General features: G+C 46.5%; 2 protein-coding genes across 3 annotated transcripts in view; one reads left to right on the plus strand and one right to left on the minus strand.

The window, feature by feature from the left end:
- Window positions 1-1,959, minus strand: part of LOC138367257 (transcription termination factor Rho-like) — a 9,645-nt gene extending 7,686 nt beyond the window's left edge. The window contains exon 1 of the mRNA XM_069328670.1: window positions 1,830-1,959. Within this exon, the coding sequence (XP_069184771.1) occupies window positions 1,830-1,959 (130 nt within the window). The remainder of the gene's footprint in view (window positions 1-1,829) is intronic.
- The window catches only part of LOC123760611 (uncharacterized), a 379,154-nt gene that overhangs the window by 78,514 nt on the left and 286,166 nt on the right, over window positions 1-14,474 (plus strand). The window lies entirely within an intron of this gene.

The following is a 14,474-nucleotide window of genomic DNA, read 5'->3' on the forward strand; positions in this document are numbered from 1 at the left end:
TGTCTGTCTCTCTGTCTGTCTGTCTGTCTCTCTGTCTGTCTGTCTGTCTCTGTCTGTCTGTCTGTCTGTCTGTCTGTCTGTCTGTCTGTCTGTCTCTGTCTCTCTGTCTGTCTCTGTCTGTCTGTCTGTCTGTCTGTCTCTGTCTGTCTGTCTGTCTGTGTCTGTCTGTCTGTCTCTGTCTGTCTCTGTCTGTCTGTCTGTCTCTGTCTGTCTGTCAGTGTCTCCCCACAAATGTGTGTGTGTATGTAGTCATTGCAACTCAAAACCTTCTCCAGACTTCCTCAGCCTGTGTGTGTAGTTACAGGATGAGAGGGAGGAAATTTTCAGGGGAAGGTGTCATGCCATTACGACTATATAGCATTTGGAAAGGGTCTCGATAAGGATTTGGGATGGGCCGGGGGAAGGAATGGTTCCCAACCACTTGGACGGTCGGGGAGTGAACGCCGACCTGCAGGAAGCGAGACTGTCGCACTACTGTCCAGCCCAAGGGGTTGGAGCTACGCTCGTGGTATCCCGTCTACCCAGTACTCTTTTTTTTTCGTAAAACGCTTCGAAACTGCTGACGGTTTTGGCCTCCACCACCTTCTCACTTAGCTTGTTCCAACCCTCTACCACTCTGTTTGCAAAAGAAAACTTTCTAAAGTTTTTTCGGCACCCTTGTTTTCTTAGCTTGAGTTTGTGTCCTCTTGTCCGTGTAGTTCCAGGTCTCTGGAATTCTTCCCAATCAATTTTATCGAGTCCTGTTACTATTTTGTACGTAGTGATCATATCACCTCTTTTTCTTCTATCATCTAGTGTTGGCATATTTAACGCCTCTAACCTCTCCTCGTAACTCTTGTCCTTCGGTTCTGAGAGCCACTTAGTAGCATGTCTTTGCACCTTTTCCAGTTTCTTGATGTGCTTCTTAAGATATGGGCACCACACAACCCCCGCATATTCCAGCTTCATATTCTAGCTTCATAGTGTGTGTGTGTGTGTGTGTGCTCACCTAGTTGTACTCACCTAGTTGTTCTTGCGGGGGTTGACCTTTGGCTCTTTGGTCCCGCCTTTCAACCGTCAATCTATTGGTGTACAGATTCCTGAACTTCTCGAGCTCTATCACATCTACATTGGAAACTGTGTTTGGAGTCAGCCTCCACCACACCACTTAATAGTGCATTCCATTTATTAACTACTCTGACACCGAAAAAGTTCTTTCTAATGTCTGTGGCTCATTTGGGCACTCAGCTTCCACCTGTGTTCCCTTGTGCGAGTACCACCCGTGTTAAATAGTACATCCTTGTCTACCTTGTCAATTCCCCTGAGAATTTTGTATGTTTTGATCATGTCACCCAGAGCTCTTACGGCTTCCAGCAACGTGAGGTGTGATTCACGCAGCCTTTCCTCGTAACTCTTGCATCTTAGTTTTGGGACTAGCCTAGTGGCATACCTCTGAACTTTTTCCAGCTTCGTCCTGTGCTTGACAAGGTACGGGCTCCATGCTGGGGCCGCATACTTCAGGATTGGTCTTACATACGTGGTAAACAAAGTTCTGAAAGATTCCTTCCACAGGTTTCTGAAGGCAGTTCTGATATTAGCCAGCCTCACATACGCCGCCGATATTATTCTTTTGATGTAGGCTTCAGGAGACAGGTTTGGCGTGATATAAACACCTAGATCTTTTTCTCTGTCAGTTTCATGAAGTATTTCATTTCCCATTCGGTATCCAGTGTCTGGCCTCCAATTTCCTCCGCCTAGTCTCATTACCTTACATTTACTCGGGTTGAACTTTAGTAGCCATTTGTTGGACCATTCCTTCAGTTTGTCTAAATCATCTTGTAGCCTCATACTATATTCCTCTGTCTTAATCCTCCTCATAATTTTTGCATCATCAGCAAACATTGAGAGGAGCTCGTCTTTCCCCTCTGGAAGATCATTTACAGTTACAAAGCTCTTTCGCTCCAGATGTTCCACTAGCATTTTTCGCACAATCTTCTCCATCATCTTGCTTGGTATGCAAGTTAGGAACACTTGCCTGTAGTTCAGTGCCTCCTCTCTGTCACCCTTCTTGAATATCGGGATTACATTAGCCGTCGTCCAAATTTTTGGCAGTTCACTTGTTACCAGTGATTTGTTATACACCATGGAGAGTGGCTAGCACAGAATTTCTGCTCCTTAATTTAGTATCCATGGTGACATTCCATCTGGGTCTATAGCCTTTGTCACATCAACACTAGCAGATGCTTATTCACCTCCCCACTGGTTATCACAAACTCCTAGTGGTGCCTGGTTAGATATTCCCTCTTATCTCTGGGACTTCTTGCTCTACTGTGAAGACCTCCTGGAATTTCTTATTCAGTTCCTCGCACTCATTCTTGTCGTTTGTAGTGAATCTGTCTGCCCCTATCCTCAGTTTCATTACCTGTTCCTTCAGTGATGTTTTTCTTCGTATGTGACTGTGCAGCAATTTAGGTTGAGTCTTTGCCTTGCTTGCGATGTCATTTTCATATTGTCATTCTGCCTCTCTTCTCACCCCTGACGTATCCATTCCTGGTGCTCTGGTATCTTTCTCTGCTCTCTAGTGTCCTGTTATTTCTATATTTCCTCCACGCCCTTGTACTTAGTTACTTTGGTAGCTTACATCTCAGAGTAAACTATGGGGTTTCTCCTCTGCAATTCGTTTTTTCCTTTGAAAAAAGGAAAGTGTTTGTGTCCGCGGGTTGAATTTCACGTTAATTACTGCAGAATTACCCGTTGAAGTCCACAGTTACCGCTCGTGAACAGTGCACACGTCGACACGGTGCACACGTCGACACGGTGCACACGTCGACACGGTGCACACGTCGACACGGTGCACACAATGGTCAGATATTAAGAGTAAAGAGCTTCACGGGGTAGACCAAGTGAAGAGCTGTGGCAGTAGGTGGATATCAAGGCTCTGTCACAGTGGTGGTCACGGCGTGTCACAGTGGTGGTCACGGCGTGTCACAGTGGTGACCACCACTGTGACATCAGTTACACTTGCAGATAATGTTAGGCTTGAGGGAGGACGGTGCCAAGAGTGTGGTGGACAGGGCGCAGCGTGTGTGTGTGTGTGTGTGTGTGTGTGTGTGTGTGTGTGTGTGTGTGTGTGTGTGTGTGTGTGTGTGTGTGTGTGTACTCTCTCTTCTTTAGTGTTAAGCTCCCAGGTCTTGCTTACCATTTGGCGACCATTCGTGTGTATAATGGTCATTTGTCTGTACGTACTGTATAGCCACGCACACGCACACACACACACACACACACACACACACACACACACACACACACACACACACACACACACACACACACACACAAGGATCGCTCAGAGATAGTCGCCAGGACCCAACATCTGTGCTGTGAGAATAGACTAAAGTAGCTGGAGCCTCAAACGCCGGAGGAGAGGTGATGAATTCCCCATAAATGCATTTGGGCCTTAGTGCTCTCTTCCGTATACCACAACACAAACTCTATACATCTGGCCTCCGGAAGAATCGGCAATAAATCTCTGGCGCTTTTGAGATAGAGCCTTAAGGGAGAAGCACCAGTAGTCATGACATAAGCGGAATCATATACAAAGCCGACAAAGACTATTCCACGCACAGTGAGCAGACCTTGAGGCCACAGACTATTCCAGCAGAGATAGCAGTACTAGAGGCCACAGACTATTCCAGCAGAGATAGCAGTACTAGAGGCCACAGACTATTCCAGCAGAGATAGCAGTACTAGAGGCCACAGACTATTCCAGCAGAGATAGCAGTACTAGAGGCCACAGACTATTCCAGCAGAGATAGCAGTACTAGAGGCCACAGACTATTCCAGCAGAGATAGCAGTACTAGAGGCCACAGACTATTCCAGCAGAGATAGCAGTACTAGAGGCCACAGACTATTCCAGCAGAGATAGCAGTACTAGAAGCCACAGACTATTCCAGCAGAGATAGCAGTACTAGAGGCCACAGACTATTCCAGCAGAGATAGCAGTACTAGAAGCCACAGACTATTCCAGCAGAGATAGCAGTACTAGAAGCCACAGACTATCCCAAGGAGCGAGAGCAGCTCTTAGAGGCCACAGATGGAGGGTAGAGACCCAGGTGTGCCACAGAGATACAAGCCAATACACGTCGAGTGAGCGAGCAGTGAACAGTGACTACACTTAACGAAGAGATGGTCTTGGGGAATCCAATTAAGAGCTTCAAGAGCCCTCGTGCATGTGATGGTGTGGTCGAGGGCAGGGGCGGTGCGGCCAGAACCAGGAATAGGCAATGATACACGATACTCTTGATAACATGTACGAGTCGGGATTTGAAACCCAAATGAGTGCTTTTAGCTGCCCATTAAACATACACAGGGTGAGGACAATATGGGGAAGTCCTCGACTAGAATTCCTCGTCTGGACGAAGCAGAAAATTTAAAACCGTGATACCACAGAGACACAATATGAGAAGTCTTTATACTCGTCGATGCAGAACTGGCAACAGGAGAGATGTAGCACTCTGACGCAGTAGACAAACATAGCGTGAGTAACAGACCTGTTTAGCGTGAGCAACAGGCCTGTTTAGCGTGAGCAACAGGCCTGTTTAGCGTGAGCAACAGGCCTGTTTAACGTGAGCAACAGGCCTGTTTAACGTGAGCAACAGGCCTGTTTAACGTGAGCAACAGGCCTGTTTAGCGTGAGCAACAGGCCTGTTTAACGTGAGCAACAGGCCTGTTTAACGTGAGCAACAGGCCTGTTTAACGTGAGCAACAGGCCTGTTTAACGTGAGCAGCAGGCCTGTTTAACGTGAGCAACAGGCCTGTTTAACGTGAGCAACGGGCCTGTTTAACGTGAGCAACGGGCCTGTTTAACGTGAGCAACGGGCCTGTTTAGCGTGAGCAACGGGCCTGTTTAACGTGAGCAACGGGCCTGTTTAACGTGAGCAACGGGCCTGTTTAGCGTGAGCAACGGGCCTGTTTAACGTGAGCAACAGGCCTGTTTAACGTGAGCAACAGGCCTGTTTAGCGTGAGCAATAGGCCTGTTTAGCGTGAGCAACAGGCCTGTTTAGCGTGAGCAACAGGCCTGTTTAGCGTGAGCAACAGGCCTGTTTAGCGTGAGCAACAGGCCTGTTGAGGTTGTTACAGTTGTGTAGCGTAAGTGTTGCTTATGACTAATGGTGGCTCACAGCCACAAGGAGACTACCCTCATACCTATACAGAAACATGGGCCTGGCAAGTTATCTCGGGCCTGGCCTCGGCGAGTAGAACAACTCTAGAAACCCTCAACAGGTATGCCAGGAGCTGGTGCGTGTGTGAGGTACACGGGCACTACCCGGCAGCCCTACACCTCACCTTCTCAAACTCCTCAAGCCCCTCTCCACTCCCTCCAAGCCCTCCCCACCCCACTCCAAACCCCTCTCCACCCCCTTCAAGCCCTCTCCACCCCCTCCAATCCCTCTCCATCTTCCTCCAAGCCCTCTCCCCCCCCCCCCACCAAGCTCTCTCCACCCCTCTCCAACCTCCTATCCAAGCCCCTTCCAACCCCCGCCATCCAAATTCTCTCTACCTATCAACTTCTTAATGTCTACATCCTTATTTCTCTCAACTTCTCAATCCCCTAAACCTCACAATCGGGCCCTCCCTTCAGTCACTATATCCGCCTCAAAAGAAGGCCAAATACTATATGAAGACCTAAACAGGGCGCAATGTTGATCAGCGTAATGGCTATTGGAATTCAATACGAGCAAGTGTAAGGTGATGAAATAGGAAGGAGTGAGAGGAGACGAGCTGGACAGCGAAGGGGAGCCATCTTAAGACCAAGACTTAGGAGCAGATATGGCAACAAATGTTGCCTCAAAGACACAAACAAACAATATAACGTCAGTGACATAAATCGAAACTGAAGAACTTTAGAACCGTTTTAAAAAAACTCAATAAAGAGGCATTCAGATCATTGTACTCCACGTACGTAAGAGCAGTTCTAGAGCATGCAGCTCTGGCGTGAAGCCACCACCTCAAAAAGCACATCCGTAGACTTAGTTATAGAGGTTTTCAACTAGGCTTGTTACAGAACTACTCGGGGTCGGAACGAAGAAAAGTTGAAGGAGCTGGATTAACAACGCTAGAAAATTTGAGAGAGAGAGAGAATAATTCACGAAATATTCCGTGGGAATTAAAAGGGTTGGCCGGGATAAAATGTTCACAGTGCACATTAACATCTCGAGAGAAGTATATACGTAATAAAAGAAAACTTCACAAAATATATATTAGAAGAAAAATGGATTCATTGCATGACTCGCAGGAGGAAAGTCGGAATCCAGGAGCTGAAGCTCGATCTTGCGAGCACAAACAGGTGAAAGCCCGCGCGTACACAATATTTTATTGCTAGAAGTTGTGTTCATGACAAGAAAAAATATATATTTGGAAAGGTTTGAGCAATATTTTTACATTTCTCTGTGAACTGACAGAATAAAAGTAAAAATCTGTGTCGACAATTTAATGTTTCATTCACCATTATAAAGGTGAAAAATATTTAATTCTGCCTGTGTGCTTGTGTTCGGAAATAATGGGAAGGGGAGGGATGGCACAGGAGGGGTGGAAGGGGGAGGTGTAAATAATTAGGAGGGGCAGAGGGTGAGCGGAAATAAAAGCGGAATGAGAAAGGGAAAGAGAAACAGAGGAGAGGATGAGATAAGGACGGAGAGAGAGAGAGAGAGAGAGAGAGAGAGAGAGAGAGAGAGAGAGAGAGAGAGAGAGAGAGAGAGAGCGCCGCTACCATACGATAAGTACCTATACAAAAGGTTTGAACATATAAATATATACATATGTTACAAATAAAAAAAAATAATAAAGACAATGAATAAATTGGGTCAATCACAAATAGGGGAACTGACAACCTCTACACCACACACCCAACATGGAGACGTGTGGAAGCTGCTGTAAGTCACTTCGGAAGAGTGGTGTAGGGATTGTATGTAACATTTCTAACACAATACTTCACTTGAGTTGTACAGAATTACCTACACACTGTGCAAACAATCAAGGTACCTACTGGATCTGTCACAATAATAGACTGATATGAGAAAACATCTCCTAACTAGAAAGCTGAGAGCAATACTGAGAAAGCTGAGAGCAATACTGAGAAAGATGAGAGCAATACTGAGAAAGATGAGAGCAATACTGAGAAAGATGAGAGCAATACTGAGAAAGATGAGAGCAATACTGAGAAAGATGAGAGCAATACTGAGAAAGATGAGAGCAATACTGAGAAAGATAAGAGCAATACTGAGAAAGAATGCAGAAACGGAGGAGGACAAAAAACAGACTACCCTAAAACAGAGGTGGCCAAGACACACACAGGTATAAATAACCAAGAATAAAATCACAAATGAAAATATCTGCAAATATTATGCAAGAGGAATGTTGCAGACACGGGTCCAAGGGCACATAATGCATATTTATGCATCCCCGAAAATGCTGAACCATATTAGGGAGGGGTAAATGTCGCTTTGGAACATAGTGCAGGTATTTCCTCCCTAAACTATGCAAACATTTCCTCCCTAAACTATGCAAACTCTCAATGAGAGAAAATTCTATGATCTTCAGTGCCCTGATTTCCATGTGAGGTACACAGCACTATAGGAGAGAGAAGGTCCAATATAATAACCCTGCAAGTATTTTAGAGGGAGACAGAGAGAGAGAGAGAGAGAGAGAGAGAGAGAGAGAGAGAGAGAGAGAGAGAGAGAGAGAGAGAGAGAGAGAGAGAGAGAGAGAGAGAGAGAGAGAGAGAGAGGAACAGGTAGACACAAATGCTACAGGAGTACGGATGGGGAGGGGAAAATAGCCAAGACTGGACAACAATTCGTCATCAGGCACACACACACACATTACACCTCCCAACTCCACAGAAACTACCACACTTCCAAGCACCAGTGCCACTACCAAAACTGGACGAACCATTGCCAAAAGAGCACACCCTGGATCAGGGGGGGAGAACTATCTTCAGAAGTGACCCATCAGAAGTAGGGTAGTTTTAGGGTAGTCAGAAGAACCCATCAGAAGTGACACGTAATGTGGAAAAATAATTCATATTTGCAAACATACAAGGCCTTAAGTCAAAATCAAGACATATATTTAAGTTCATAAATGGCCTTCTAGTAGAGTCGAATTCAGTATTTGGGGCATTCACGGAAACTCATGCGAAAGAATACATGGATAACGAAATCTGGATTACAAATTATAATTTGTATAGATGTGATAGAGAAATCAGGTCAAATGGAGGAGTAGGTCTGTATATTAAAGAGGATCTGGTACGCAGTAAACCTAAACAGGAAGGTCGAAGGAATAGAGAGACGTTGAAGCGATCATACGAATCTGAGGAAATAGAATTGGAACAGAAAGCTATACAGGAGATGAAGAAAAATCCAAAATATTTTTTCACATATGCAAAATCAAAACCATTACCAACACTGCTATCATTCCCATCGCTGCCACCACCAACACTGCTATCATTCCCATCGCTGCCACCACCACCACCACCACCAACACAGCTATCATTCCCATCGCTGCCACCACCACCACCACCACCAACACTGCTATCATTCCCATCGCTGCCACCACCACCACCACCACCAACACAGCTATCATTCCCATCGCTGCCACCACCACCACCAACACAGCTATCATTCCCATCGCTGCCACCACCACCACCAACACTGCTATCATTCCCATCGCTGCCACCACCACCACCAACACGGCTATCATTCCCATCGCTGCCACCACCACCACCAACACAGCTATCATTCCCATCGCTGCCACCACCACTGTTAATCCCGACATGATGGTGTGCCCGTGACTCCTGGGGCCAGGAAGCAGCACCAGGGGGCGGGCAAGGTGTTCAAGGAGATGTATTACGCAAAACATGAAATTGCTCTCCAAATGTACTCACTAGAAAGGAGACGAGAGAGATATCAAATAATATACACCTGGAAGATACTGGAGGGACAGGCCCAAATCTACACAGTAAAATAACAACATACTGGAGTGAACGATACGGAAGAAAATGCAGAATAGAACCAGTGAAGAGCAGAGGTGCCATTGGCACAGAGAACACTGTATAAGCATCCACGGTTGTTCAACGTCCTCCCAGCGAGCAAAATAATATTGCCGGGAACAACTGTGGACATCTTCAAGAGAAAACTAGACATTTGTTTTTTTTTCAAGGAGTGCCGGACCAACCGGGCTGTGGTGGATATGTGGGCCTGCGGGCCGCTCCAAGCAACAGCCTGGTGGACCAAACTCTCATAAGCCAAGCTTGGCCTCGGGCGGGTTTGCTTGCTACCAACAGGTATCAAGCAGGTAACAGTTGAGAACGCCAAGGGCCCTTACGCTATTTGACCCGTCATCGTTAAATAGCCGGTAACGGGAGAAGTGCCATTGACAAATACATTCGTTTTACAAGCAAAACTCGAATTAAATTCGTCTATACGTGAGGGAACAAAATTATTTAATGACCACGAAGTGCAACAGTTGCGGGAGGAGAGTTGCCAGCGCGGCATTATAATCCCCCACGTTACTTTCCTCCCCAGTTGCCTCTCTGTTCTCACAATAATGTATCGTGGGAAATAAAAGCGTCCTTTATGGCGCAACATTTGTTATAGCCTCGGGACCGCATCCTTTTGAAGCTATTCCTGCTCTAATTTTTGTGTTTTCTGGCTAATTAACAGAGAAAGAATTATTAATTGTTATTTAAATGCTAATGAAGACTTGATAATTTGTCAATATTGTACAGTTGGGAATGGTTTCCCAGCCCGGAGGATTACTGTGGCCCTTGGGCACACGTGTGTGTGTGTGTGTGTGTGTGTGTGTGTGTGTGTGTGTGTACTCACCTAATTGTACTCACCTAGTTGTGTCTGCAGGATCGAGCATTGACTCTTGGATCCCGCCTTTCGAGCATCGGTTGTTTACAGCAATGACTCCTGTCCTATTTCCCTATCATACCTGGTTTTAAAATTATGAATAGTATTTGCTTCCACAACCTGTTCCTGAAGTGCATTCCATTTCCCCACTACTCTCACGCTAAAAGAAAACTTCCTAACATCTCTGTGACTCATCTGAGTTTCAAGCTTCCATCCATGTCCTCTCGTTCTGTTACTATTCCGTGTGAACATTTCGTCTATGTCCACTCTGTCAATTCCTCTGAGTATCTTATACGTTCCTATCATGTCCCCCCTCTCCCTTCTTCTTTCTAGTGTCGTAAGGCACAGTTCCCTCAGGCGCTCTTCATACCCCATCCCTCGTAGCTCTGGGACGAGTCTCGTTGCAAACCTCTGAACCTTTTCCAGTTTCATTATATGCTTCTTCAGATGGGGACTCCATGATGAGGCGGCATACTCTAAGACTGGCCTTACGTAGGCAGTGTAAAGCGCCCTAAATGCCTCCTTACTTAGGTTTCTGAATGATGTTCTAACTTTTGCCAGTGTAGAGTACGCTGCTGTCGTTATCCTATTAATATGTGCCTCAGGAGATAGATTAGGTGTTACGTCCACCCCCAGGTCTCTTTCACGCGTCGTTACAGGTAGGCTGTTCCCCTTCATTGTGTACTGTCCCTTTGGTCTCCTATCTCCTAGTCCCATTTCCATAACTTTACATTTGCTCGTGTTGAATTCTAGTAGCCATTTCTCTGACCATCTCTGCAATCTGTTCAGGTCCTCTTGGAGGATCCTGCAATCCTCATCTGTCACAACTCTTCTCATCAACTTTGCATCATCCGCATCCGCATCATCATGTGTGTGTGTGTGTGTTTGTGTGTGTGTGTGTGTGTGTGTGTGTGTGTGTGTGTGTGTGTGTGTGTGTGTGTATGTATGTATGTATGTATGTATGTATGTATGTATGTATGTATTTACTATTTGTATCTGCAGACGCGAGCCATTAACTCTTCGTCCCCGCTTTTCTAACCAATTTATTTTTACCCTATTATGTCTGCTAAATATATTTCTCTTTTACACTCTCACGCTCACACACACACACACACACACACACACACACACACACACACACACACACACACACACACACACACACACACACACACACACACACACATATTTTCCCAGGAAGCAGTCCCTAGCAGCTCTCTCATTCCCAGGTACCTATTTACTGCTAGGTGAACAGGGTGAAAGATCACCAGGGTGAAAGATACTCTGCCCATTTGTTTCTGTCTCGGCCAGAAATCGCACCCAGGTCCGTGGAGTCTGAATTATGAACCCTCTGTGCTTAGGGGCTACCAAGGCATCAGTAATTCCGTGTTGACTATGAGGATTTTACGTGTGATTGATTGATTGATTGACAGATTAAGCCACCCAAGATGTGGCACGGGCATGAATATCCCGTAAAAGGATTTGCGTTTTATTGCGGCCTGGGTTACATAGGCCTAGATTAGCCTGGGCGTGACTTAGAAAAATGCCGCCATGGGCAAGACTGCTGGTCTCCATAACGAGAGCTCTCGTCTTTAATTGAGGAGCAACAGGGAGAGAGAGCGCGCTAGCTGGCAGCTCAGTCGGCAAACAAGTCTGTCGAACTGTCGCTGGTTAAACAAGTTGTTTATGAAACAGGAGCAACGGTCATTCATTAACGATTCTCTGGAATCCTGTGGAGGCGTACATAGCTGTATTCACCTAGTTGTGATTGCGGGGGTTGAGCTCTGGCTCTTTGGTCCCGCCTCTCAACTGTCAATCAACTAATGTACACGTTCCTGAGCCTACTGGGCTCTATCATATCTACTCTTGAAGCTGTGTGTGTGTGTACTCACCTAGTTGTGTCTGCAGAATCGAGCATTGACTCTTGGATCCCGCCTTTCGAGCATCGGTTGTTTACAGCCATGACTCCTGTCCCATTTCCCTATCATACCTGGTTTTAAAATTATGAATAGCATTTGCTTCCTCCAAGGAAGCAAATATTCTCCTCCGTGGCCAGTGTGTGTGTGTGTGTGTGTGTGTGTGTGTGTGTGTGTGTGTGTGTGTGTGTGTGTGTGTGTGTGTGTGTGTGTGTGTGTGTGTGTGTGTGTACTCACCTAATTGTACTCACCTAATTGTGCTTGCTGGGGTTGAGCTCTGGCTCTTTGGTCCCGCCTCTCAACCGTCAATCAACTGGTGTATAGATTCCTGAGCCTATTGGGCTCTATCATATCTACATTTGAAACTGTGTATGGAGTCAGCCTCCACCACATCACTTCCTAATGCATTCCATTTACTAACTACTCTGACACTGAAAAAGTTCTTTCTAACGTCTCTGTGGCTCATTTGGGTACTCAGCTTCCACCTGTGTCCCCTTGTTCGCGTCCCACCAGTGTTGAATAGTTCATCCTTGTTTACCCGGTCGATTCCCCTGAGGATTTTGTAGGTTGTGATCATGTCCCCCCTTACTCTTCTGTCTTCCAGTGTCGTGAGGTGCATTTCCCGCAGCCTTTCCTCATAACTCATGCCTCTTAGTTCTGGGACTAGTCTAGTAGCATACCTTTGGACTTTTTCCAGCTTCGTCTTGTGCTTGACAAGGTACGGGCTCCATGCTGGGGCCGCATACTCCAGGATTGGTCTTACATATGTGGTGTACAAGATTCTGAATGATTCCTTACACAGGTTCCTGAACGCCGTTCTGATGTTAGCCAGCCTCGCATATGCCGCAGACGTTATTCTCTTTATGTGGGCTTCAGGAGACAGGTTTGGTGTGATATCAACTCCTAGATCTTTCTCTCTGTCTGTTTCATTAAGTACTTCATCTCCTATTCTGTATCCTGTGCCTGGCCTCCTGTTTCCACTTCCTAGTTTCATTACTTTGCATTTACTCGGGTTGAACTTCAACAGCCATTTGTTGGACCATTCACTCAGTCTATCCAGGTCATCTTGTAGCCTCCTACTATCATCCTCTGTTTCAATCCTCCTCATAATTTTTGCATCGTCGGCAAACATTGAGAGGAACGAATCTATACCCTCTGGGAGATCATTTACATATACCAGAAACAGTATAGGTCCAAGGACTGACCCCTGCGGGACTCCACTTGTGACGTCTCGCCAATCTGAGACCTCACCCCTCACACAGACTCGTTGTCTCCTGTTGCTTAGGTATTCCTCTATCCACCGGAGTACCTTCCCTCTCACTCCAGCCTGCATCTCCAACTTTCGCACTAGCCTCTTGTGTGGCACTGTATCAAAGGCTTTCTGACAATCCAAAAATATGCAGTCTGCCCACCCTTCTCTTTCTTGCCTTATTTTTGTTGCCTGGTCGTAGAATTCAAGTAACCCTGTGAGGCAGGACCTGCCATCCCTGAACCCATGTTGATGCTGTGTTACAAAGTTCCTTCGCTCCAGATGCTCCACTAGTTTTTTTCGCACAATCTTCTCCATCAGCTTGCATGGTATGCAGGTTAGGGACACTGGCCTGTAGTTCAGTGCCTCCTGTCTATCCCCTTTCTTGTATATCGGGACTACGTTAGCTGCTTTCCAAATATCTGGCAGTTCCCCTGTTGCCAGTGATTTGTTATACACTATGGAGAGTGGTAGGCTCAGTTCTCTTGCTCCTTCCTTTAGAACCCAAGGGGAGATTCCATCTGGGCCTATAGCCTTTGTCACGTCCAACTCTAGTAAACACTTCCTTACTTCCCCACTGGTAATCTCAAACTCTTCCAGTGGTTCCTGGTTGGTTCCAGTGGTTCCTGTGTGTGTGTGTGTGTGTGTGTGTGTGTGTGTGTGTGTGTGTGTGTGTGTGTGTGTGTGTGTTCACCTATTTATACTCGCCTATTTGTGCTTGCGGGAGTTGAGCTTTGGCTCTTTGGTTCCGCCTCTCAAATGTTAATCAACAGTGTGTGTGTGTTTACCTACCTTTTGACTACCTTGTGGAGGTTCCGTGGGTCAACTTTCCCACTGTCCGGTCCCGTTGGTCGTCTGGTCAACCAGGCTGTTGGGCGCGGCTGTTCGCAGCATGACGTATGAGTCACAGCCTGATTGATCAAGTATCCTTTGGAGGCGTTTGTAGAGTTGCCTCTTGAGCACTGTGAGAAGGCGACCAGTTACTACCCTTATGTGTAGCGGGAGTGTTGAAAAGTTTAGAGCCGTGATGTTGATAGTTCTCCCTCAATGTATCTATTGTACCTTTGGTTTTCAACGGAGGTATTTTGTACCATAGAGCAAGTGGCCACCATAGAGCAAGTGGCCACCATAGAGCAAGTGGCCACCATAGAGCAAGTGGCCACCATAGAGATGAGTGGCCACCATAGAGGGAGTGGCCACCATAGAGCGAGTGGCCACCATAGAGATGAGTGGCCGCCATAGAGGGGGTGGCCACCATAGAACAAGTGGCCACTATAGAGCGGGTGGCCACTATAGAGCGGATGGCCACTATAGAGCGGGTGGCCACCATAGAGCGGGTGGCCACCATAGAGCGGGTGGCCACCATAGAGCAAGTGGCCACCATAGAGATGAGTGGCCACTATAGAGCGGGTGGCCA

The sequence above is a fragment of the Procambarus clarkii genome, chromosome 21, assembly GCF_040958095.1.
Source record: "Procambarus clarkii isolate CNS0578487 chromosome 21, FALCON_Pclarkii_2.0, whole genome shotgun sequence".
Taxonomy (NCBI): domain Eukaryota; kingdom Metazoa; phylum Arthropoda; class Malacostraca; order Decapoda; family Cambaridae; genus Procambarus; species Procambarus clarkii.